This window comes from Lycium barbarum, chromosome 11, assembly GCF_019175385.1.
Source record: "Lycium barbarum isolate Lr01 chromosome 11, ASM1917538v2, whole genome shotgun sequence".
Taxonomy (NCBI): domain Eukaryota; kingdom Viridiplantae; phylum Streptophyta; class Magnoliopsida; order Solanales; family Solanaceae; genus Lycium; species Lycium barbarum.
In genome coordinates, this window is record NC_083347.1 from 4,185,723 (window position 1) to 4,212,629 (window position 26,907).

A 26,907-nucleotide genomic window follows, 5' to 3' on the forward strand; every position below is an offset into this window, starting at 1 on the left:
AGTTTTTAAACAAAAGACAAAAATTAAAGACAAGTGTCTTTGAATGGAAAGGTCAATTCGCAGGAATGCCCCTTATTCGGGGTGGTCTTTAATTTTTATCCCTCAAATTGCTGGTCTTTAATTCTTGCCCTTCACCTAGAATACCATGAGGTTCTAGGTTCGAGCTCCGGCTCAAACATAAAAATTAAAAAAAATCGCAAGGCAATGCTTTTGGAAAAGTATGCCTTATGCGGCATTAATTGTCTTAAGGCATAACTAAAATTCTGCCGAATCCGACAAAGGTTGAACTTTAAGTTATGCCTTAAGGCAACCTCTGCCTGAGACAACATAGATTGTCTTAAGATTGTCTTAAGGCATAACTAAAGTTATACCGGATCCAGCATACGTTGACTTATAAGACAAACTTTTAGTTATGCGTTAAAGCAACCTAGGCCGCATAAGATAGATTTTTCTCAAAGTCTTGTCTTGCAAAATTATTTTTATTTTTATGTCTGAGTGAGGGTTCAAACCCAGAATCTCAGTATTTTCGGTCACTTTCTCAAGCGATGGTCAAAACTTAAAGACCACCAATTTGAGGACAAAATTTAAAGACCACCCCAAAAGAAGTACAATCTGCGCAAAAAAATGGAAGGGAAATCGGCACAAAACAATGAATTTGCAGCATTGTCCTTCATTAGGGGTGGTCTTTACTTTTTGCCCCTCAAAATAGTGGTCTTTAACTTTTGCCCTTCAAGCAGAAATTTTGCCTGGCCTTACGGGCAAAATTTATACATGGCTAGAATTTGCAAATTTCTATCTTAAGGCTCAAATTTTGCCTTTTAAAATTCTATCTTGCGATTTTTTTTCTTTTTTTACTGAGCTGGAGTTCGAACCTATAATCTCAGAGTATTAGACGAAGGCAAAACTGAAAAGACCACCAATTTTAAGGCCAAAAATGAAAGACCGCCTCAAATGAAGGACAATCCACGCAAAAAAAAAAGTTGTTTACTCACGATTTGGGCTTTGTGAATTTGATATTCATCTGGCCCAGTCCTGCCTTCACGCGTAGAACTAGCAGTCACCGACCATTTATCCGCTATATCTTTAAGAAATAATCACTATCACAAAATTTCAAATGAGACGCAAGTCGACATTCATCTCCTAGTTGTTTATTCAAATATCTCACGATTTGGCCTTTGTGAATTTGAGAGGCCCATCATACACCTGGTCTTTAATTTTTATCCCTCAATTCGCTGGTCTTTAAGTTTTTCCTCCGCTTAAAAAGATGGCTGAAAATATCTCGAGATTTTGGTTTAGAAACTCAATAGAGTCAAAAATTATAATATTTTCACAAAAACCTATGTCTATTCGGACGAAGTTACATGGAATCTATGCCGGAGACGCCAGACTTTACCTTGTAAGGCAAACTTCTGCCGCGAGGATTCGAATCCAGAACTTCGATGTATTTTGGTCACTTTTTTTAAGCGAAGAACAAAAATTAAAAACCAACAATTTGAGGGCCAAAAATTAAAGACCACCCCAAAAGGAGGTCAATCCGCGCAAAAAAATGAATTTGAGATCCATGTGGCCCAGTCCTGCATTCAGGCGTAGATATAGCATTCAAAATTCTTGAATTTTACCTATGGGATTTAAAACTTCATGAAAGAGGCTATTTTTTAATTATAGGGGAAAAAGTTGCTATTTGTGATTTTACCCCTTTGCAAACTACGTGGGAAAAATTCACAAATAACGGCTATATAACACCTGTAATTGGAAAATAATAATTATCGTGGAGCTAGGGGATCATGAGGGGTTCATCGAAACCCCTTTGCCTAAAATTATACTGTATAAATAAGTTTAATTTTTTTTTATATATATATATATAGTCGATATTGAATCCCCTTAGGCCCTAGCTTCTTCTTGCATTTACTTGAAACTCCCAAGTTAATATTCTGGAATTACCTATGGATGTTCAGTGATTAGGAATTGTTCAAACTATTTCATCCTTTTTAATTAGTCATAAAAATAGCTTTATATTATAAATCATATTTCCATAAACAAAGGTTTTATTCATTAACTCATATAACTTCAAAATCAGCCCGAGAAACTTCCTACAAGCTGATATTTGGTTTATGCTTGCATCCAATATAGCTTATGGCACATTATATATTACTACTTATTTTGAGCTCTCTAGGGATGCTTGGACACATAGTCAAAGACTACATTAACATCAAAGATAACTTGATAATTCCTTACTCATCTAATCCTTCCACATACGCCACCCCGGTAGAACTCAACCACGATCCTCCCTGAATCAGCTCAGCCACCGTAAAAGGCATTGCCTCAGCAGGATCAGTAATGACATGATAACTGGGCCAGTTGACCCGCTTACTAGTACCAGCACCAGGTCCATTGTTCATATACTCCCCATAATATAATGTCTTCAATGCAAAATCTCCATTCCACTCAGCCCAACCCGCTGGATCAATGAGATTACCTAGGTATGATTGCATCACTACAGTTCTTGAATATTCTTTCCATGGCCTACCAAGATACGTTTTGAATTCGCTCTCGACTGGTTCAAGATCCGGACTTGCTATTATGTCACAGAATTGAATTGAAGTCCCCGTGGCCTGATTTGGATCCGTCCTGCCTTGTGCAGTAACCATGTTTTTCTGGTTTTTATCCGGTTTTCTAGGTACGAGTTGGCATTTTTGGAGTACAACGGCTGCATTACCAAATATGAAGTCAACAGTACCTGTAGAGATGGATTCAAGATTTAAACTTAGAAGATTCAATCTTTAAAATTCTTAGCACTGACTGTTAAAAATATTTAGTTCAATTAAATGCATAGCACATTTAGCGTAATCTGCCTCCTGAGTACCTGTAACATAGGAGTTTCTATAGAACTGCCTTAGAGAATGTGCATAAAGGGTATCTTGATAAGCATCGATACGACAACGATTTATGACGGACATATCAGCTCCGACTCGAAGTGCCACTGCTTGATGTTTCTCTGGCCCTGCTGTGTTTTGTATGCATATGTCCTGTAGTATAAATCCTTGGCCAACTGCAGCTGCAATAGAATGAAACTTAATGCATTAGCATATGTAAAACTTGTTCATTAATCAAGAGATGAAACTACAAATAACACCATCTAGTAACACATTTTAACTGCACCAAGGGGATTCAACATCTATCATATGTATTGAAGAAGAAAAATTGACCATCTATCATATGTATTGAAGAAGAAAAATTGACCTTGCAATATACAGTATGATTTTCCGTTGCTGAAGGGACATCGGATGGACCCTTTGAGCCCTTGGTAGGGGACCATATAGATGGAGGCCATGATATATTAATGCAGGCAACTCATAATCCGGTGGCTAGTTAAATATGGGCTGGACAGAGAGGAATTATAGCAAATAAGACTAATCATTTAATGCCAGTAAGTATGTGCATATCCAAAAAAAATTCCACATATCAAGTTAAACTAACCTACAATAATATGTAATTTGTCATATCAGTTCTGATATGGTGACCTGAAAGTGGAGTAATAACTTATTATAACCGGTTAAATAGACACTAATAGTATAAAGAATTTCCCCAGTGTAGGTGGTATGTAAGTTAGAATCTTACTCTTAGGATACAATAATTAACCAATTATGGAGATATTGGAGGATTAGAGCAAATGAAGAAAAGGGAATAAGTAGTCTGATAATACATACTAGGTGATTGCTTAATTTGCATCCAACAGTCCAAATTTTAGTGGACAGAGTTATCCGGTAGGCTAATACCAGTGCTACTGGAGGTAGCATGTACCTCCTAGAATTAGTGGAGGTGCCACGATTATTAACAAAAAAAAAAAAAAAAGTAGTCTGATAAAATTGAAGATTACCAAGAGTGGCGGAGCGGAAGGTGGTTGATCCATCCACAACATTGAGGCTACCAGTAATAATGGTAGAATTCATGCCATCACCAACAATCATCAAGTTCATTTTCTTCTTAGTCACCTCCACATTCTCTTTATAAATTCCCTTCTTGACATAGATCACATACCTCGTCTTGCTCTTATCTGGTGCTGCAGCAACTGCTTCAGCAACTGTTTGATAATCCCCTGATCCATCTTGTGCCACCACTGCATTTGCTTTAATGTCCTTACCCGAACTCTCCAACAACTTCCTGTCTCTAAAACTCACCCACAATGGCATTTTCCCTAAAAGCGGCATAAAAACTTTCTCGTTAGGAGTTGTTACAGACGCGAGCATCGCCAATGCAGCCTTAGCTCTCGAGACCAACTCGTCAAGAATTGTTCCATTTACAGTAGCTTTAGTAACGGAATTAAGCCCGTCTAAGCACGTAACGTGATTAGTGAGCACGCCACTTAGCCAGATTTGTGCATTGGCATGTGCTAAATCGCTTTTTCTTCTGGTACTAAGTGTTGCAGTTGAATCAGTCACTAAATCAACTGACAAATCAAGAAGCTCAAGACAATCAGTTAAAGCGCCTTGTTGAGTAATGTCATTGATCTGATTCTTGATCTTGTGAACCACTGGAATTGCACTGTTCATTTGATGGACATATTTCCCTAGGAATTTTTGCAGAACAGTAATTCCATCAGAATCTGAGGTAACAATTCCATTGGACACTAAATCAGAGACATAACTGACGCAGAGTTTGGAATCTTGTGCAGTGTCACATAGTTGTAGAAGTGGTACAGATAATAAATTAGAATTAGAATGCTTATTCTCAAATTGATGAGGAGCAACAAGAAACACAACCGAAAAAAGAGCAACAACAAAGGTTATGAGAAAAGTGAGGATCTTGAAGCTGATTATGGAATTTTGTTTGGGTGTCTCTAGTAACAGAGGTTGGTGAGGAGTAGCCATTTTTGAACTTTGTGATGTGCTATATGTTTTGAGAGACTTTCACTTACGATAGGAGTTTATATAATAGGTTTAATTACTACACACATTGATAATGTAAGTAATCAATACTGTTAGACATTTTATAATTGTCATTCGTTATAATAACATTTTACTATAACGGTCTAATTTTCTTCGAAATTAATTTTTTATGTTATATTTTACTTTTCTATAATAATATTCTACCAATAACAGCAATGACATCCATTATAGCGGTATACTCTTTGTAAAATTACCTCTCTGTAACAGCCATACTCAAATAGCGTGTAATAATATTGTGTAAGAAATATATTATGTGACAACAAAAGTGTCGATCAAGAGCCTCTCTGTTAAACACTTAGACAGCCTTCAAGGAAAAGATATTGAATTTCCTTTTGCTGAAAGTTTGGAGAAAATTCTTCATCAGTTCAAGCATTATATTATCACTACGAGACTAAAATTTACGAAGTAGCCTACAATTGTAGAGTTCTCACTTGGAATATTTAAATTCTCAATTAATTTAAAATGCATATGTTCCATAGATTTTAATTCTTTATCTATGTGGTACAACTAGTTATGAATTTAGTAGTAATTTATTAGTCTTTTCAATTTTTAACTTATGAGATATGAATATCAATTGAGATTTTAAAATTTACAAGTATATTATTTTCGTTTATAACATAAAAAGTATAAAAGTTAATTGTTTGCGTACTTTGGTTTATAACAGCTAAATGAGATCTAAATATCGAATGTCAGTATACATGCATAACAAGGTCTCACTAGAATAGTCATGAAATTTTCGGACAAACGATGTCACTATAAAGATGTTTGACGGTATAATTATCTTAGTAAAACGAAGCAAACATTGCCACGTCAGCTCGTTAATAGTGGTTCCTAAATCATTTAGAAGGCCGCATTTAATATTGAAAGGAAACTACTATGGCATCCGCTTTGTTAGATTTCAAACATGGTATTTTTTGCAAAAATTACATATTTATATTTAATCAGTTGTTGGTGTAGTCATTAATACAATAATAATTGATAAATACCACAGTCCACTTTTCTACTTTATTTAATGTCAACATTAACAAGGCTACTTGTCAATTAGACAGAATTTGCTGGAACTCCAGTTGATTAATGAAAGAGACACAGTAGTTGAGTTAATTTAATGAAACAAAAAATAATTTTGTGACTTTGTATTGTATTGGGTAAAGTAAGTGAAATTAACCATTTATCCATACTAAGTTTTGAATCCTTCATTACAAAAGAATAAAAAATGTAGTAGTTACATAAATAGTAGAAGTAATAAATTATAGATCTGGATCTAAACCGGCAATGTTGGTTTATAATTATATGTATAAATTTTTGTGTTGTCACTTAGATGCGGTGACTCACTGCAAGAGCTAGATCTCTTACATTAATGGAGGGATTACTGATGTCTGTCCTCTATTTGTCTGTAGATGCATATGTAAGGGAGCATTAAAAAAGTACAAACTAACCTTCTGTAGTTCTTTTCAAACTAGTCCTTCTGTAGTTCTTTTGTTTTACTTCGTAAAATGATTCTTAATTTACTGGCTCGATTAATTTAAAGCTGCACAAATAGGGTCTATTAAGGGGAAATCACTTTTTACGAAAGACTTTTTTTCATTTTTAAAACTCTTATTCCAGGCATTTAATTAAAAATAAATAATTTAATCATCTCATCATACTCGTTAGTAAATTACTGCCCCACGTAAATGGAAGAAAAAAATTGGGTACTAGGTGTGGTTGGTGACCCACTCACCAAAATTCAGTAACCACAAATATCTCCATTATTGTTCTGCCTTTCCATTTATAAGATCAGCAAGGACAGTGGAGGCAGTACATATGTCGGGTCAGTAGTGCGTGCTGATTTTGACAAAAGAAAGAATTGATTTGAAGCACAACTACTTTATCCAAAGTGAGTACAAAACAAAACTAGTCTTATGGAAGTCCGGAATCAAAATGACCTAAAAAAAATCTTTTGAATCAAAATATTTCAATAAAAAAAGAGTTACATGAGTATTTTTTTCGCAGTAATTTATTATTCTAAAGGACTTAATTGTAATGGGACGGTTAAGTCCTTTAACGCAGTAAAATACTGTGTTATAGAAGAGTAAAAAAAATTGGCTAACTTCATTTTTTGCAACACTTAGTGTTTTTTTCCATAATTTTTACTAACGATTAGTTGTGTGTCAAGATTCCGAAACGTCAATATTTTATATATAACCTGATATGTTTTTCTGCGTACAATAATATTGGCTCAATACATCAAGGATACGCAGACGTTCATATCGTCATTTTAGGAGTTAAAAAGGTGCCCGAAGTAAGTTTTATTTAAAAACTTTATATTTAAGTGTTCTATTTTTATAAGGTTATTTTAATCAACTTTATATGTCGAGAAAATTAGTCAGCTTTATTTTGAAAAATTGAAACCATAAAAGTGAAATTGACATTCACAGCTACATTACCTCGGGATTTTGACTTTGAAAACTATTGCGTATCATAATATTATAAGTAAAGAAAACTAAAAACTTCAAGCCAAGTTGGGGGAAATTAAAATTGAATAGGATATCAAGTGTTTTTTTAAAAATCGGCTCGGCCAAACTGCCTTCGGTTATTTGTTCACGTAGATCTCGAAAAAATACACAAGATCAAAAAGAAAATCACGTAAAACGGATATCCCGGCGCAAAGTTATGACCATCTAAAGTTTAACCACTTTACGACTAGTTTTTCTCCCTATATTTTTTAAAATTAGATTTATTGGGGTGTCAATGATTTTTCAACCGATTGAACCGTACCATACCGAACCGATTTCTAGGTTCTTTTTAATAAAACCGAAGATTTTAAAATAAATCGATAACCGTACTGAATAATTAGGGTGGGTTTTTATTTTATAAAAATATTGAAAAAATACCGAACCGAACCGAATAAATACATATATAGAAATATATTTTATATATCATAAGTTATAACACATAGCTTTAAATATCCTGGGGATAAATTTAAATGGAGAGGGTTATAACTAAAACTTAAACTTACCTGACAACCCTATAGAAACAAAATACATAAAGTCTTGAACATTACTACACAATAATATCATCAATTGCTCCAAAGGAAGAAAAGGTTTGGTTTCTCCTCCTTTTCTTTTTGTTTATATTTTTTTTAAATTCTTAAGTTCTTATTCCAGTTAGCAATGGTAGTAACTACGTATAACTTCATATTGCAGATTCTTTAACTAATTTTTTAGTATAATTACTCTTCCATAACTTTTTAATCTTTATTTTTTGTATTGCATTAGGTGACTTAAAAAAATACCGAAAATTAACCGAACTGTACCGATATCAAAGAAAAATCGATCTCATTGGGACGGTTTTCAAAAGTTTAATTTTGATTATATATAGTAGAGTAACCGAAAAATTGATATGGTATAATTTTTTGCAAAAAACCGGCCGAACTAAACAATTGACACCCCTAGTGATTTATATTCAAAATAAAGTTATGTCTTGATTAAAAAATAACACGCTTAAATCAAAACCTTAAAAAATAAAACGCTTAAACCTAAAGTTTCCAAACAAAACTTACTTCCAGTACCTTTTCAACCCCTAAAACGACAATCCAAACGTTTATGTATCCTTGATGTATTGAGCGTACATTATAGTACGCAGAAAAAAAAAAGTTCTATATAAAATATTAACGTTTCGGAGTCTTGATACACGACTAATCGTTGGTCAAAGTATGGAAAAAAACAGTAAGTGTTGCAAAGAAAAGATTTATTAAAATAAGATGTTGCGATCTTTTTATGGAAAATAACATTAAGTGTTCCTTAAGTGTGTTAGTTTTTAATGCGTAACTTTATTTCGAATATATTGCAAAAAACAATCGCGTAAATCGGACGTCCGACCGCAAAAAATCGCGTATATTCGAAATAAAGTTACGCTTTAAAAAATAACACACTTAAATCTAAACCCTAAAAAAAAAAAAAAAAACTTTAAGCTAATGATAGCAAGTCTCCAAACAAAAATGGACGTCTATGATTATAGAACACTTAAACCTAAAGTTTTCAAACAAAACTTACTTCGGACATCTTTTCAACCCCCAAAATGACGATCCGAACGTTTGCGTATCCTTGATGTATTGAGCCTACATTATTGTACGCAGAAAAAAAATATCAGGTTCTATATAAAATATTGACGTTTTGGAGTCTTGACACACGACTAATCGTTGGTCAGAGTATGGGAAAAAAAACACTAAGTGTTGCAAAAAATGAAGTTGGCCAATTTTTTTTTACTATTCCTATAACGCAGTAAAATATTGCATTACAAAAAAAAATTACTCTTCTATAACGCAGTATTTTACTGCGTTAAAGGACTTAACCGCGCCGTTACGGTTAAGTCCTTTAGCGCAGTAAATTACTGATTTACTGCGCTAAAGATACTTATATGACCTTTTTTTTTATTAGGGTATTTTGATTTAAAAGATTTTTTTTTTGAGTCATTTTGGTTCCGGACTCTCGTATGGACTACCTTGAATTTGTGCTAGTAGGATTTTCTTGAAGTGAGATTATTATGATAGATGGGTCCCTTCATTTTTAATTAAAATTTTCAGGTTCAAGTTCTAGAATGAGGAAATTCTTAATAAAAAGTATTTATTTTTTATTGGGTTTGCATTCAAATTAATCGGACCAATAAATATCTACTTACCTATTTGCATTCAAATGAATCGGACCAATGAGTATCTATTACCTAATAGTTACAAAAAAAAAAAAAAAATCACTTGAAAATACTATAACTTAAGAGTTGAATTGTCTTGTAATTGTCTGGAGAAATAAATTATAATTTCGAATTGAAGTTTCTGCCTATTGAATATGCGAGGAAATTAGAAATTATGCTAAAAAATTAATAGTCACAATTTTTTATATTCAAACAAACCAAACTAATAGTTTGATCTCCTCCTTATGCATGCAAGATGAAACATAATACTGATGGCATGATGAAGTTTCAAACTATAGATACGGCTTTTGGAGAGATCTTTAGGATGATCAAGCAAAATAGATATTCAGATATTCATTTAAGATGAAGTCTACTTCAACTCATTACAGAACTATTAAACATCAAATAAAGTCTCGAATTAGCAAAGAAAGAAGTTATAAAGAATTCGAAGTGGAGACGGACTTTGTACCTATTATCAAGCTTAGTCAAGAGGAGAACGAGCAATGTCATCCTCTCACCTATTTTTGAAGACTGTAGGTACGAATCCGCGATTTAAGTAGCACAAAAAAAGAAAAGTTGAATCAAAGTAGTACAGAAAAAAAAAAAAAAACACATAAATAGTATTCACGCACGAAATTCGTGGGTGAATGTAATGATGCCATTATCCTTTCCTTTTTCTTCTGTGTAGTACACTTCTACATATAATAATAAGTGATCCATAGGTTATGCATACATCCATTCTTCTTCATTATGCATTTTTATTACACCTTTTTTATTTAGACACTTAAGTTTTAATTTAACAAGTATCTTTTTATTTTTTGGGGATTGAATAAGCATCTTAACTATAGTTAAAAGGCTAAATTATTGAGAAGTGCTTTTAACTTTTGTTATTAAAAAAGGAAGAAGCTATCTCTCCACAATGTTTGGTATTATATCATTAACTACATAACAAAACACATATATACAAGGTTGCCACATATCCAACTTATAAGCAACTTATAAGCCAATCCACACGGGCTCTAACTCATTTAATACGTAATTTATGATTTTTAAAGGATTTTGAAAAAAACATGACATAAAATATGGTTACTCTAAAATATTTATTGCTATTTAAAATTCCAATCATATAAATCATATATTTTGGGTGGGTGAAAGTAGATTCGAATTTAGAATGTTGAGACCCGTACTACAATCATATACAGAATTAAATACAAAAAAAAAAAAAAATCTTTCAGCCCATCCTAACGCCCGCCCGAGTTTTTTTTTTTTTTTTAATAATAAAAGTTAAAAGTACTTCTCAATAATCTAGCCAATTAGAAAATGTAATTAATGATATAATACCAAACATTGTGGAGAGATAGCTTCTTCTTTTTTTAATAACAAAAGTTAAAAGTACTTCTCAATAATTTAGCTTTTTAACTATAGTTAAGATGCTTATTCAATCCCCAAAAAATAAAAAGATACTTGTTAAATTAAAACTTAAGTGTCTAAATAAAAAAGGTGTAATAAAAATGCATAATGAAGAAGAATGGATGTATGCATAACCTATGGATCACTTATTATTATATGTAGAAGTGTACTACACTGAAGAAAAAGAAAAGGATAATGACATCATTACATTCACGCACGAATTTCGTGCGTGAAAGGCTCAAAGTGTATTTTTTTTATGTGTTTTTTTTTTTTTTTATATATTACTTTGGTTCAACTTTTCTTTTTTTTGCGCTACTTAAATCGCGAATTCAGGTATTTACTGAAAGCGAAATAAAACCACTATCATACACATGTAGAGGGAAGCAGATCAATCTGAATTTTTTGACCAACGAAGGCCACAAACATAAAGAAGATTTGTTAATCTCACAAGACACGCTCAAGAAAATTAAAATTTATTCTCCTTGCAAACTTAAGCCACGTAGTTTACGAAAAATATTAAGAAATTCTTAATATACCAATAAAAAGAAATAAATTGTGATTGGTTGCGGAAAAGAGCACTAATCATCACCTAGATAAGTATCTTGTCTTGTCAATAAAATGAAAGAGTACAAATGGCATTAAAGCTTTCAGTGGTGTAAGTCAATATTTTGCCAAAATCAACCCTCATTACAATTTTTGAGTGGGTGGGGGGGTCCTAGGCTATACTATAATATTTACAATTGCATGCAATTCTATTATCGTCTGTCCATTTCATAAACTAGTATCGCTATTTATGAAGTTCTATGGTCCTTAATTACAATTTCTTAAATATCCTTTTCGTATTCTTCAATGTGAATATTCTCGATATGTCAACTTTTTTGGTTGTTTTTTCCCTGAAAATTTTCAACAATGTACCTAAAACTCTCTTTTATGACAAACGTAATAATATTTTTGATGGCAAATGCATTCAAGTATTGCAAATAGGTAATGTAGATTCCCTTTCGCTGCACTGTTTGGCTTGTCATTCAAATTCTCCCACAATGAAGGATTATTTGCACCATATGACCCTTTTTACGATCACTTCCATTAGTTTGTGAGTTAATTTCTTTAAAAGTGAATAATTCACAAGGTATGACCTCCTTTTAGAACCTTTTTTGAGGTCACTCTTCAAATACTCTCATGTTTATCCAAATGAACTCAATTTTTGCCTTCGAAAATAATTTGCTGGAACTAAGGCTACTTGTCAATTAGACAGAACTTGCTGGAACTAAGGCTGATACTTTTCTCATGGCACGACCAGTTGATTAATGAAACAGACACAGTAGTTGAGTTAATTTAATGAGACAAAAAATAATTTTATGACTTTGTATTGTATTGGGTAAAGTAAGTGAAATTAACCATTTATCTATACAAGTTTTGAATCCTTTATTACAAAAGAATAAAAAATGTAGTAGTTACATAAATAGTAGGAGTAATAAATTATAGATCTGGATCTAAACCGGCAATGTTGGTTTATAATTATATGTATAAATTTTTGTGTTGTCACTTAGATGCGGTTGAACCACTGCAAGAAATTGATCTCTTACATTAATGGAGGGATTAGTGATGTTTGTCCTCTATTTTTCTTTTCTGACACTTGTGTCACTTGGCTGTGCTAAGCCCGGGCTCAATCCGACATTAAAAATTCAATTAGTAGATATTTTTTTTAAAAAAATCTGCTCTTGGTTCTTTATTCTTGTAACATCAGTTTGATATTTTCAAAAGACCTCTGAAATATTACTCGTAAAGTATAAAAACGTATTTTAAAGGAAAACATTTTTCTTAGTTTATATATTAGATTTTTTAGGAAAAAAATCAATAATTGAAAGCTCTTCTAATTTAATTTTTTGAGATTAAGTCACGATGATCCAAATTGAGCTTTTCATATGTTAAAGTAATTTCATTTCGTTCTTTGAATTGAACTCATATTGGCTAACTTATTTTTTATCAAAAAATATTTTGCAAAATACCGGATAATTTTATGTTATATAATTTAGGACAAAATAGTTAAGTTTAACAGGAAAAAAATTATAACTCCTAAATTATATAAAATATATTATCTGGTTTTTACAAAATATTTTAATAGTAAAAAAAGTAAAAAAATATACTTTTTGCAATTGTCTAGTATAATTAATGTATCGAGATCAAATTAGATTTCTTTAAATACAATGTTTTTCAAACATTTTTAGAATATATATAAATAATATCTCATAGTTCCTCTTTTAATATAGTAATTTATTAGATAATTTTATGTCAAAAGTGCACGCACGTAAAATTTGATTATTAACACCATACTTCGGAATTCATTTTACCATTGAGACGTAAGAGCTATTATTTACGTATTTGATAAATTTTAAAAGTATTTAACAATGATATATTGAAACAAGTTTAATAATATTTTCACATAAAAAAACTCAAATATGTATGATATGCTTTGTGGGGCTACTATAACATTTTTCATAACATCATCTTTTTTAGTGGCATAAAAACAATCCTAAAGGTTCTTAAAATTTATCAAAATGTGTAATAATTTATAAAGTCATAAGAATTTTAAGTTGGGAAGAATTGCAAAAAATGGAAATTCTCCCTTAGTAGTAATATAATAATAAAAGATGGTCTCAGCATGTGTGCTTAATGTCAATAAAATTCTAATTAAGGGCATTTCTGACATTCAGCAACTAGCTATCTACGTGTATTATGATCTTTGAAAGATTTTGCAAATCAGCATGCTGAAAAGTTTTATGGTGGGTGAGGCACAAGGCATGTGAGGGTGTTTTTTTATTGAAAAATAATAGTGTGTGGGTCCCATTTCTATTAACTTTTTCATTCTTACTCCTTGGTGCTATTTTTTTCTTTTTTTCTTGTGGTCATGAAACATTATTGATGCTATTTGTGAGCCCCTTCTCTACTTTTACAAATCACAAATGAAACCAAATGAAAAGAAAACACTGCATAATACGTACAATAGAAATGATGGGAACTTTTCACCATTTTCCATCCTTTTATTTGGATTTTTGCACATCACATCTAAATCAAGTAAAGTAAAGTAATAAAACTTTTCTCAGCATGCTTAGTTATTTGGACCATATAAATACCTCTAGAAAACAGGCCACCCTTTCATGTTAAATTACAGATCATGCCCTACATTGAAATGCCATTGAATATGGTGGGCCCATATAACTTTCAAAATTGACACGTAGGTACTAACGTAATAGCTGTGATAATGGAATACTTTATTTTAGTTTCCTCCATCTATTTTCCATTTGAATTTGGTAAAGGGTAAATGATTTTTCATTTGAATCTGGTGAGGGTAAATACTTACTACCTATAGCCAAGTTATTATATATTGAATTGTGTAAATTTAATATAGTTAACTAATTTAATAAGATTATAACTTATATTAATTATCATGATTAAATACTAAAAGTAAATAAATGTCATATATTCTTTCTCTTTCTTTTTAGTCCCTTATACTAAAAATATTTTTTCTTTTACTTGTTCATTTTAGCAAATCAGGATAGATTTATTAGTTTCGTCTAATATGGAAGGTAATCATTAAGTAACTACGTAAAGTTATAATAGTTAAACTTAGATTTTCAAATTATAATTAATAAAGTTAATTCAGAAAATAAAACCATAATAAATATTTATTTAAGGGGAGTGTCAGGTTAACATGGATCAAATAAAAAGAAACTGAAGAATTATTTATTAACTCGATGTAAACATTCAGATAAAATTTTACCATTATGAGGGGTAAACATAATTCACTATTAAAGAACGGGTAGTATTTTGCTATTTTTTATATGCAAAATAAACCATTCAACATTTGATTAAATGTACTACTTCTATTATTTGAGTTATTGATTACTATATATATATATATACATACACACACAAAGCTCAACATTGGGTTTCAGAAACTTATTAGAGTTTAAATTCTAAATAAAATTTAACATCAAAAGGATAAGAAATTATGACGTGTTTTTCTTTAAAAGCAAAAATAAAAAATAGCTTAAAGAAAAAGTTATTTTATTCGGCTTTCAATATTTTTATAAGATAGAGTTTTCTCATATAGAAAAATATTGAATTACTTTTTATAATTAAGATGACGTTATGAAAATAAAGAGCAAGAACACACACAAAAAAAAATATACTCCTTTCATTTAAATTATGTGTTGTAATTTGACTAAAATATACTTCTTTCATTTAAATTTATGTGAGGCAGTTTGACTAAACATCGACATACGTTTTCATTCTTTCATATATTATGGGATTTTACTTGGGGAAAAAAAGGTATTGTATTAACATATTCTAGTCCATAACTCTAGGTTCCAATGTACAAGATCTTGATGAAATAATCTTTTTAAAATTAAATTATTTTTAAATGTAAATAATGATTTTTTTTAATTAAAAAAATAATATCATATAAAATAAAATAAAAAAGATAATAAATTCAACTTTTTAGGGTCCTTACTCTTGCGAGATAATCAACGGTAAGGTTGTAAAACATCTTTGTCCACTGTTTACTATGCTCCCATATAATCCGGAGTTTAGAATTTAATTAGAACATCAATAGACTATGCATGTTTGTAATAAAATTAGGTGTGCATATTTTTATCCGATTATTGTTATTTTAACAAAAATATATAAATAATTTTAATTTTCATAATATTGGGCCCGTGCTGGCACGGCATCGCCCCTAGTGTCTGTAGATGCATATGTAAGGGAGCATTACAAACTAATCCTTCTGTCGTTCTTTTCAAACTAGTCCTTCTGTAGTTCTTTTGTTTTACTTTCGTAAAGTGGTCTCAATTTACTGAACCGATTAATTTAGAGTTACACAAATAAGATCTATTATTGTGAAATCACTTTTTATTAAAGTTTTTTTTTATTTTCAAAACTCTTATTCGAGACATTTAATTAAAGATAAATAATTTAATCATCTCACCATACTCGTCAGTAAATTACTGCCCCACGTGAATGGGAGAAAAAAATTGGGTACTAGGTGTGGTTGGTGACCCACTCACCAAAATTCAGTAATCACAAATATCTCCATTATTGTTCTGCCTTTCCATTTATAAGATCAGCAAGGACTTCTGGAGTCGAAATGGAGACTGTCTGCTTACCTATTGTCAAGCTTATCAGAAAGGAGAACGAACAATATCATCATTTCAACTATTTTTGAAGATTGTAGGTTTACTAAAAGCGAACAAGACCACTATCATGCTCATCTACAGGGAAGCAAACCCATGTGAATATTTTGACGAACGAAGGCCACAAACGTAAAGAGGATCAGCTATTTGGAGAAGACATGCTCAAAAAGATATTGTCCTTGCAAATTTAAGCGACGTAGTTTATGAAAAACATCAAGACGTTTATTTGGTTTTCTCAATATACCAATAAAAAAGAAATAAATTGTGATTGGTTGCGGAAAAGAGCACTAATTATCACCTAGACAAATATCTTGTCTTCTCAAGATATTAAAATGGCATTAAAACTTTCTGTGGAGCCTTTTAGGGTCAATATTTTGTCAAAATCAGCAAAACTCATTCTAATCTTTAGAGTGGGTTGAGGGGTCCATGCTATTCAATTACATTTTTTTGTGCGGATTACCTTTCTAAGGCACTGATTTTTAATTTTTATCCCTAAAAAAAAATATTATTGGTCTTTAATTTTTGTCCTTCAACTGATATCATGAAATTTGAGTTTAAATTCCAGCTCAATAAAAAAAAAAAAAAATCACAAAGCAGAATTTTACAAAATTTCAATTGAGTAAAAAAAAAATTGTCTTAATATAAATCTCTACCTTAAAGCAGAGCTTGACTGCAAACTGCTTGAAGGTAGCAAAACTCTGTCATGCGAATCCAAAATCTATCATGAATTTTTTTTAAAAATTCTTTACTGAGCGAGAGTTCGAACCGAAACCAAGAGATTTCAGTGAAGGGCAAAAATTAAAGACAGCCCCCGAACAAGGACAATCGTGCAAATTGTTATATATCCAATAGCATGCAATCTTACTACTCATCTGTCCCTTTCATGTAACATCATTATTTATGAAGTTAAATGATCTTCTTCAATATCGTTATTGATTACAATTTCTCAATATCCTTTTCGTATTCTTCAATGAGCAAATTCTAGATATGTAAATTTGTTTCTTGCATTTTCCCTTAAAATTTTCAAAAATCAACGTTTTTAATTGGAAAATTGGATATTTTAATCAACGTACTTAAACTCTCTTTTATGACAAAAGGAATATTTTATTGATGGCACATTTGATTGAAGTATTGCACAAATAGGTAATGTATATTCCCCTTCGCGGCACTGTTTGTTTTGTCATTCAAATTCTCCTACAAGGATTATTTGCACCATATGACTTTTGTGATCACTATCCATTAGTCTTTAAAAGTGAACAATTCACAAGGTATGGCCTTCTTTGAGAACCTTTATTGAGGTCACTCTTCAAATTCTCTCATGTTCATCCAAATGAACTCAATTTTTGCCTTCGAAAATAATGACGAATTTTTTTCTGCAGATTAATTTAACCTGCCCAACAGAATTGTAAATAATCTTCACTAGTGTCCTCAGAAAAGGTCATTAGTGCAAACACCTGTTTAAAAGTAGTAGGTGTTACGCCCTATTTTGAACGGGTCCAAGATAATTTGCAACTTCACGATTCTTCTAACTGATTTAAAAAGGGTTAGAGTCGCCACCTTATTTTTAAGGAAAAATAAGGAACCTGTATGTATCTGTATGTCTAATCCATTTTTAGTCCACGAAACCTATAAGATTCTAGATAAGAGTTTTATTTACTCCGAGAGGAAGGTATTAAGCATCTCTCAGAGCTTGCCCGAAGACAGTCGTAAGACTTAGTTTAACTGAAACTAGAGGGGAATTATTTATTTGTTTATCGTTATTATTAATTGTTTTCAAAATGTTATGACTTCATGAAAAGCTACACTAGGTGATAATATACTAAGTATATACAGTGTATAAAAATATATTTATATCAAGTATCAAGTATTCATAAAGAATGTATAGTAAAAGAATATATAAAAGAGTATAAAGAGAATGCACCTCGTAAGTATAAAAGTATATCTGTTAGTACAAAGAGTATATATATATGTTAGTGTAAAGAATGTGTAACTATATTAAGAATATATAAAAAAAAAAATGTAAGACTATGTAAAAAATAAATATATCAAAGGATGTAAAGAATGTACATCTATGTAAGAATGTATGGATATTAAATAAATAAAGAATGTATTTTCAAGAATAAAAGAGTGTATATCGAACATAAAATGTCTAAAGAATTGTATAATTAGGTATATTAGTCCATAAAGATTGTAAAAAATAATCTACGAATATTCATTGGTGTAAAGATTTTATACAACGAAATTATTCAGAAGAGTGAAATTTATTCGACTTATTTCTACCGTTTAGTTAAAAAGAGTGTTTGTTTAATGAATATCCTATCAAAAGAATAAGGAACAAAATAATTATAAAAAAAAAATATTGGTAAAAATAAGTATAAGAAATTGTGAATAAAAAATGAGTGAAAATGTGTAATGCCTCTAAAGAATAAAAGATTTATAAATGGACGACTTGATATTTGTCTAGCGTCAAAATGTGAATTTAACTTAATTAAAATATGTATTAGTGTACACGAAACAATATAAAATGTAAGTTGTATTAAGAGTGTATAAAGAATATAAAATAAAGAATGGACTAGTATTTTTGGCTAATCGTCAAAAGTGTGAATTTATTTAACAAAGTATTTATATCAAGTCAATTTAATCGATTTATGAAAGTGTTGACGGCCTAAGTCTTGCCTAAAGCGAATGACAATTTTAAGTTTAACAAACAAGATGACAAGTAAATAAATATATTAACCTGTCATTCCAAAAATAAAGTTTTCACTATACTATGAGTTTATATTTTGTACAGTTATATAAAAAGAATGCGGAAAGTAAATACAAACAGTGATTCGATGAAATCTTCGGGTTCCTTCCGAGTGTCGTCTCCGGGATGTATCTCCGGGTACCTGTATAAACACTTAGTGAAAGTGTTAGTAAGAGAATAAATAACTATCGAATGAATTAAAGAAATAATGAATAAACTTAAAATAAAAAAACCCGTCTTTTGTACATGGGAGGCCTTGAAAATCCACGGAAATTTCTTCATCGGCCATTTGGATTTAGTATTCGCCCAAATGAATTTAACTAAATGCGATAAAAACGTTACCAGTACCATTGACCGCCAAAAAGTATTTTCCAGCACAAAACTAACATTATTTAGTAAAAAATTATGTAAAGTAGTACGAAGAGTAGAGAAAACCATGCTAACAGTAGCAGGTGAAATTGTTAACAGATCATCACAACAAACAACACAACAATAACAAACATTAGCAGAAGCAAAAATATACTATAAAAAAATGTAACAAAGCCACAGAAGCAACGCGTTATCAGCGAGCAAGATGGAGCATAACATCGCAGCAACAACACCCATGAAAATCTTGTAAGAAATCAGTCCAAAAACATAAAACAAATAGATACACATACGATATATATGAAAAAAAAAACGCAGAACAGGGGGTGAGGTTGTTGGAGAAGACGAAGTGGGCTGTTTTGTGTCGTTGTTTTGTGGTGGTTGCCCCGTGGCTGCTCCGGTTCATCGGAGCAGTGAAGAAGACAAAAAAAGGGGGCTGTTTGGGGTGTCGTTTGGTTCGTGGTGTTGATGGTGGCGTGTAGTGAGACAGAGAAGGTGAGGGGAGAGAAACTTGAAATGAGATATGTAGTGTGTGTTGTGTTGTGTATTCAAGATTAGTTCATGAAAAATAAAATAACCCCCTCTATTCCTTTATAATACAAATTAATCCCTTCTATTTTTCAAAAAATATAAAGTCGCACCCCCTTGTCCCCTCAATGCACATTTTAATCCTTGGGTTATTGTCCAATGGGGATTTCATCCTTTTAACCAATATATAAAAATTTATTAATCAATGGATCAAGAACCTAATCCATCACCTCAAATGTCAACTTTTAAAAAGGTGACGAGACCTTGACTTGATCGAATTTTACTCTGCGTTTAAAAATTAATTGCTCCGATTTTCTCTGCACTGACGGACCGTACTAAAATATAGTTAATTAATACATGTGTAAGTATAAAATGTAATTATTAATGTATAAGATATGAAAATGTATTGCTATAAAATAAAGAGACCATTATTAATTGCACAAAATGGTAGTATTACGCTGTACATGTGCAAAATAATGATTCTTGAAAAAATTACAATAAATTGATAAAATTCCTAAAATAGGGATAATCATCAATAAATTTTAGAAAAATGTAAAAATGTGCAAAAAAATGTATTTCGCGTTCTTTAACGAATCAGGGCCCCCCAAAACGTTAATTTTAAGCACGTCGAGCCAAAATTAGGTGTCAACGGTAGGATTATCTTTTCTTTTTGGGAAAATGACCTAATAATACTACTTCCTCTATGCCAAAAAGATTGTCCTCTTTCTATATTTAGAAACAATTTAACTTTTGGAAAAAAATTACAACCCATAACTACCTCTAAGATTTATTTATTAGTAATAGCTACCTTTTTTTAAATTATTTTTGGTAGCTTAATTATTTATCAAATTACCATCTATAACTTATTTTTGTAACTGCAGTATATTTCCCTAAAAATAAGGTACCTCTCTCCCACTTACCCATACTTTTTTTTTTCCAAATATTTTTCTCTCACCTATCAAATTTATTTTCTCCCTCACCCCTCTTTCTCTCTCTGTTCCATCTCCTAGTCTTTTAAATTGATTTTCTCTCACCTATCAAATTTATTTTCTCCCTCACCCCTCTTTCTCTCTCTGTTCCATCACCTATTCTAGATCTCACTTTCTCTTACAAACCAGAAGAATCCTACAGTAGTAGCAGCAGCAGCAGCTATGGTCGAAAATCCTACAGTAGTAGCAGCAGTAATGGTCGAAAATCTCATTTTCTCTTACAAATCAGAAGAATCCTCCAATTGAAAATCTTTATTCATTATCTCTGAAAATCAATAGCACTTTACTTGATTGTTCATGCGCAACGCTCTCTTGGCATCTCGTTCTTTGTAACCCATACCCAAAAGTAAGGACAAAGCTTCATCTGGAATTTGAAGCTGCAAAAACTTGGCTTGAGCAGATGTCAAGAACTTTCTAGATTGGATCTGACTGCTATGATATGCCACCACTCCTTGTAGCTCCAGCCTCAAATGTAAGGCAATCTCCGGATAACGTCCTTTTTGTAGCAATCTGAGATGACTCGCTTCTTTCCCATGAGAACACCATTGATGAGAGTTGTGGAGCTTCATGCCCACCAAGTGTTTGATATAATGCTTTCAGTGCATTTCATTGTATTAACAAATAGTATATCTAATTTTTAGTACATTTCAGTGTATTTCAGTATATTATTCCGCTGTATTTCAATGTATTTATCTTTTTTTTGCTGTAAATATAGTGAATGTTCCAAATATAGAGCCTATATTTACTACACTTTGTTTTCGACTTTTGTATTTCACTGTATTTCAATGTATTTCTGCATTTTATATTTCTAATGTATGAAACAGTTTCTGATATATTTCATTGTATTCCATTGTATATACGCATACTACAACTTTATATTTCTTAAACAATCAACCATATTTCATTATATTTTAGTGTATATTTTTCTGTATTTGGAAGTTTTTAGATCTTTAGTAGTTTTTGAATTCAAAAAGTTTTGATTGTGATAAAAGTTGAGAGAGATTCGTAAGCTTTTATGGAAGAACAACCGTTATGCGTGATTTATGGGAAGTTTTAAATTGAATCCCATAATTTTAAAAAAAAAATGTTCCATAAATAAGGCCTGATTTTACTGTTCAGTGATTTGTGTGAAATATGGTTGATTTAATTTGACTTACTATTTAAAAAGGAAAACAATATCATGTTAAAAAAATATAGCCTATTTTCTCTCTCAATTTCTTTTTTTTTAAAATATGTTTAAAAAATTGAGCCTAAATTTACTCAAACGTATTTTGTATTTCGCTGTATTTCACTATATTTCAAAAATGCGAGATACAACTGAAATACAGACAAAAGCAGCTATGAATTGTAAATCTTCAACTTATACCTATAACTAGTTAGAAGCTATTAAAAAGTAGCTATTTGTGTAAATTTTTCTTAACTTTTTGAGATGATTTACAGCCACACAAATATCTAAAATTTATTTTGTACCACACATTTCAAAAGTCTACCTTTATTTCTTAAACTTTGTGCCAAGTCAAAAGAGAATAATTTTTTTGGGACGGAGGGAGTACTTAAGACTCTATATTACAAAATATAAAAATATTTTTTTTGCATTTACAAAACATATCAACTTAATTACAAAACATAACGGATCTGAAAAAATTAAAAGTTCATCCTTCCCTTCTCTAATCTGCCCAGATCTGGAAAAAAACAACCGACCCTCCCCTTCCCCATCTCTATCACAATCTGCTCAGATCTGGAAGAAAAAAAACCACACAGGGAGTATCTATTACTATGTTTCAAATAATTCCTAATTGTTCTTCCTCATTGTTACTGCTGCCATGATGTCCGCCATTTATGAGGAACACAAGAATGAGGATGGCTTCCTGTACATGACCTACATTGGCGCGAATACATTCGGATCCTTCTGAAGATGCAGGCGAACCGCACTATGTAAATAAGTCTAAGCAACCATGTAAATACTTTATATTAGCCACTCTTTGGAATTATCTTTCTTTCAAGATGCTGTCTTGACATTGATTGGTTTATGTATCTACATTTATGAAGACGCTCATTTTCTGAATCTCGGAGCGAGATACAAAATTGTGTTAAATTGTATGAAAGCTGTAAAAAATATTGTTATAGTTGTATTAAATTTTTGAAACATGAACTTTATACAAAATTTATATAATTATATAATATTTTATATCTTTTTTATACAATTTTTATATACAAAAAATGTGATAATTTACATATTTCATAATATTTTTTTCATACACAAAAATTTAAGCGAAATTTTAAATCTTGAACAAGATATACATATTTCATACACAAAATTCTGAGCAAAAATTTTAAGCTTTAAACGCGATACACACAATTCATACATATACCCTGTTCATACATATATATAGGTTATTTTTAGACTTAGGGGCCGAACTTTAAGTTGCTCACTAAAGACCATTTTATGCAAACGCCCAATCACATAATGAATCATGTTCTCGCATGAAGCCCAAAACAGCAAGTACCAAAATGAAGCCAAAAGGCCCATAGGATTATTCAACAACTACTACAGTCTAAAACTTTTTTTCACATAACAAGTTTCGAAGTCGAAATAAATCAAAAGAAAAGAAGAATAGACATGACACAGCCAAAGGTAACACAGTGACTTTCATCTTGCAGATTTTTATTCATCCCCCCTTGCCAATTTATCTCCACCACACAACCATTGCTCATCTAGGAAAAACACTAATCTTTTTACCCTTAAAGAAATATATTACATTCAAGCATCAGCAGTTTCAGTTTCGTCAGCTGCAGCCAAGATAAGATCCGGATGGATGCTTGTTTCTGCAGTTCCATCGAGGGCGTTGGGCAATCCCAATGCTCGTAGGGCAAGGTGCGCTGCCTTCTGCCCTGAGATCATCATAGCTCCAAAAGTTGGACCCTAAACAACAATACAAAACATGTCCAATTAGTTATACTTCAATCAACTATTTGCTTTAAATACCGAAACTATTTGGATCGGCTTATATGAATCATCAGTATCCATTTTGCTGTACTAAGGCAAATTGGGAGTTGTTCTCTGCATCTCACACTTATCGGTAGGTACAAAGAATTACTCTGATTATCATTATCAAATGATTGAACAAACGGGAGCAATTTACTTACAATACTTAGCTGACATTCATAAAAAGTCTAAATGAACAATGAGTTCCATCTATCTTGTTTAGCAGTATCAGACAAACATTAATTCACAAACTTTGTAACGGGAAAAGTATTTTATAAAGGAGTGGGAGGTAACAAGTTCACTTACCATTCTTGGTGCTCCATCAATTTCAGCAACTTCCATGCCTGTAACAATCATTCCAGGTACAACCTCTCTGGTAAGTCTAACAATAGCATCCTCAGCAGCGTTCATGTCCAAAGCTTTCATTCCTGGAACAGTGTTAATCATGCCAATGCTTCTAAGCCTCTTAACACCGGTGGCGCCCATTGGACCATCATGGCCACATGAGCTAACCACAACCTTAGCCTCCATGACATTGGGGTCCATGCAGGATTGTGTGTCGTGGTTCTGAGAAACCAAAGACCAGTTAGTGACAACACCACCAACTCTTCCGTTCTTCACGATAAGGTCCTCTGTTGCAACAGCATTGAAGAGCTTCACGTTTGGCCTGGCCAAAAGCTTGCTCATGATGGTTGAGGTGAACAAGGCAGCATGCTTGATGACAACATAGTTGTCTTGCTCGTCGTAGTCAATGCCTAGCTCATTCAAGAAAAGATGTGCTGGCTTACGCACAACCATGGCTGAGAAGAGTTGTCCGCCTAGCCAGGCACCTCCACCAGGGCTCACGGATTGCTCAATAATGGCCACCTAGACACATCAATTGATTAACATAAACTACTTAAAAGGTACAAATTGGAGAATATACGTATTGTAATCAATAATTAATTTAAATTTAATCAAGGACAATTTTAGCAGTTAGAACACCAAATGACTTCACTGTGACAATCAAAGGTGGATATAGGACGGATTCTGTGTCTTTAACTAAAATCATTGCTACCGGCTCGAATTATGTATACATATGCAAAAGAAACTAAAATGTTTTTGTATAATAAGACACTCATTGAGTCTACCAACCTAGATCCTAAATTCAGCTTAACATTGTCTCAAAGCAATTTTACTGGTTCACACACATATAAACAATTTTCCAAATAAAGTTATGACTATTGTTTCTTGATCGCTCTCTCAAATCGCAACAAAGCCTAAGGAAAAAAGGTGTCACATGATTTATGGGTACGAGTAAAGTTACAAATACTACTTTAAATAGGAAGCCCGTGTCTTTTGTACCTCTCAACTGCCAAGTCTTGCATGAATTTTCCTTGGTCCTTTTTTAATTTCATAGAAATACAACCGAAGCCAGAAAAATTCCAAATTTCCGTCTCTAGGATATTATAATTTAATTGACAAATGTCTCCAGCCTAGTTCTAGTGTTGAGAGTTGCAACACATGACGTATAGATCAAATTCCGTCACAGATAAAATCCTGGTATTTACATGGAGAAAGGTACGAGTCGTACCCATACAAGAAAAAAGAATTTACAAGTAAACACAAGCCAATATTTAGTCTTTAGTAACTTTTTGACTTTTTCTGGCCTAGATTTATCTTATGTTAAAATTGTTGCTTCCCCATAGCAGAAAAAAAAAAAAAAAAAAAACACAGAGAGCCAAAATAATTCTTCTACTTAAAACCCAATACTTGATATGTACAAATAATCTTTCCAGAATCGAGTAAACAAACAATCTTTTAAGTTAGTTAAAAAATAATTTAAATATTTAAAAACTACATAAAAAGTAATATATGTCACAATAATTCACCATTTAAAATAGTCAAAGGGCATTTCTTGTTTAACTCTTTAAAAACGAAAAATATCAATAAACTAAAAATTCTGGCACCCCAAAAAATATACTAAAATGTCGATATTTATTTACAGAAAAAATAAAACTAAGAAAGACGTACCTGAATATCAGGGTTTTTGCTGAGTTCATAAGCACAAGAAAGACCAGCAGAACCAGCACCAACAATAACAACATCAGTATCAGCATAAGTGATCATGTCAGTCATATACCTACGTGTCATTTCCCTAGAAACAATTGATTCCTTAATTGGATTAAAACTAAAACTCCCCAAATCATAAGGAGGAGTATCAGCAGACATGGAAATAGACATGTTTTGTTGTTTGTTTGATTTAAGGGATTTAAGTCTTGGTTGTGATGATGAAAGTGGGACACCAAATAAGGATGATTTGTGTGTGTCTAGGAAATTGGTTTTGGTAATAACAGAGGAAGCCAAGGTGGAAGCCATTGTTGCCATAAATGGAGTTTGAGAGAAGTATTAGCTTTTTTGAGAATTTGAGATTTTTGAGTGAGGAAGTGGAAGGGGAGAGGGAGGATTTAAAGGGAGTGACAAGTGGTGAGTGATGAGATAAGGTCCGTTATACCGGGATTAATTTTGAGATAAAATTTATACGAAAGTATCTATAACTAAATAAAGTATAAATTGTATTCTAAACTTAATTTTGAATAACTCATCTTACCAAATTTGATACTATTATTTTTGTTCCACCTGAGAGGTAAGGGTTATAATACTAGAATAACTTAGTCTGCGCACCAAACAATCATATAGTCTATTTGTATAGAGAAAATAACAGAGATTAGGACTCTATATTTGAGTAAATATTTAAAATAGTCTCTTAAATATGTGTTGACATTTTTATGTCTTTAAGTTTACAAAAGTTAACGTTTTTAATCTTCATTAAATATTTAACGACATCTGAAATAGAAAAATTAATAGGAACAGTTTATGCTATTTTTTGGTTTATTTTAGAATTTAGTTTAGCTTTTTGAGATACAATTTCTGTTAATTGTGTTTATTGTTGCATACTTTAGAATGTGGTGGAACTTTCTTGATTTATATGATTAAAATTTTTACAGGTTTTGTCAATTTTAAAGGGAGTGACAAGTGGAGAGTATGAGAAATATGTGACCTGATCTGTGTCTGGTGCGTACACCTATTTGGATAA

General features: G+C 31.6%; 2 protein-coding genes across 2 annotated transcripts; both read right to left on the reverse strand.

The window, feature by feature from the left end:
• Window positions 1-2,027: 2,027 nt before the first annotated feature.
• On the reverse strand, window positions 2,028-4,905 carry LOC132616846 (pectinesterase 2.1-like). Its single transcript, XM_060331576.1, has 3 exons — window positions 3,878-4,905; window positions 2,864-3,055; window positions 2,028-2,737 (listed from the first exon to the last, which is right to left on the reverse strand). Exons 1-3 carry the CDS (start codon window positions 4,866-4,868, stop codon window positions 2,232-2,234), a joined length of 1,689 nt encoding a protein of 562 aa, XP_060187559.1. The 5' UTR covers window positions 4,869-4,905; the 3' UTR covers window positions 2,028-2,231.
• An 18,444-nt stretch (window positions 4,906-23,349) lies between these two features.
• LOC132620419 (thiamine thiazole synthase, chloroplastic) lies at window positions 23,350-26,257 on the reverse strand. The gene is made up of 3 exons (XM_060335093.1): window positions 25,845-26,257; window positions 24,138-24,698; window positions 23,350-23,768 (listed from the first exon to the last, which is right to left on the reverse strand). Exons 1-3 carry the CDS (start codon window positions 26,196-26,198, stop codon window positions 23,607-23,609), a joined length of 1,077 nt encoding a protein of 358 aa, XP_060191076.1. The 5' UTR covers window positions 26,199-26,257; the 3' UTR covers window positions 23,350-23,606.
• Between the last annotated feature and the right edge of the window lie 650 nt (window positions 26,258-26,907).

Coding starts and splice junctions, on each gene's coding strand:
- LOC132616846 (XM_060331576.1), bottom strand. CDS start 4,868: ATGGCTACTCCTCACCAACCTCTGTTACTAGAGACACCCAAACAAAAT. Junction 3,056..3,877: donor CTTCCGCTCCGCCACTCTTG/GTAATCTTCAAT, acceptor ATTCTATTGCAG/CTGCAGTTGGCCAAGGATTT. Junction 2,738..2,863: donor TAGAAACTCCTATGTTACAG/GTACTCAGGAGG, acceptor CCATCTCTACAG/GTACTGTTGACTTCATATTT.
- LOC132620419 (XM_060335093.1), bottom strand. CDS start 26,198: ATGGCAACAATGGCTTCCACCTTGGCTTCCTCTGTTATTACCAAAACC. Junction 24,699..25,844: donor GCAAAAACCCTGATATTCAG/GTACGTCTTTCT, acceptor TGATGTGTCTAG/GTGGCCATTATTGAGCAATC. Junction 23,769..24,137: donor TTGATGGAGCACCAAGAATG/GTAAGTGAACTT, acceptor ATTGTTGTTTAG/GGTCCAACTTTTGGAGCTAT.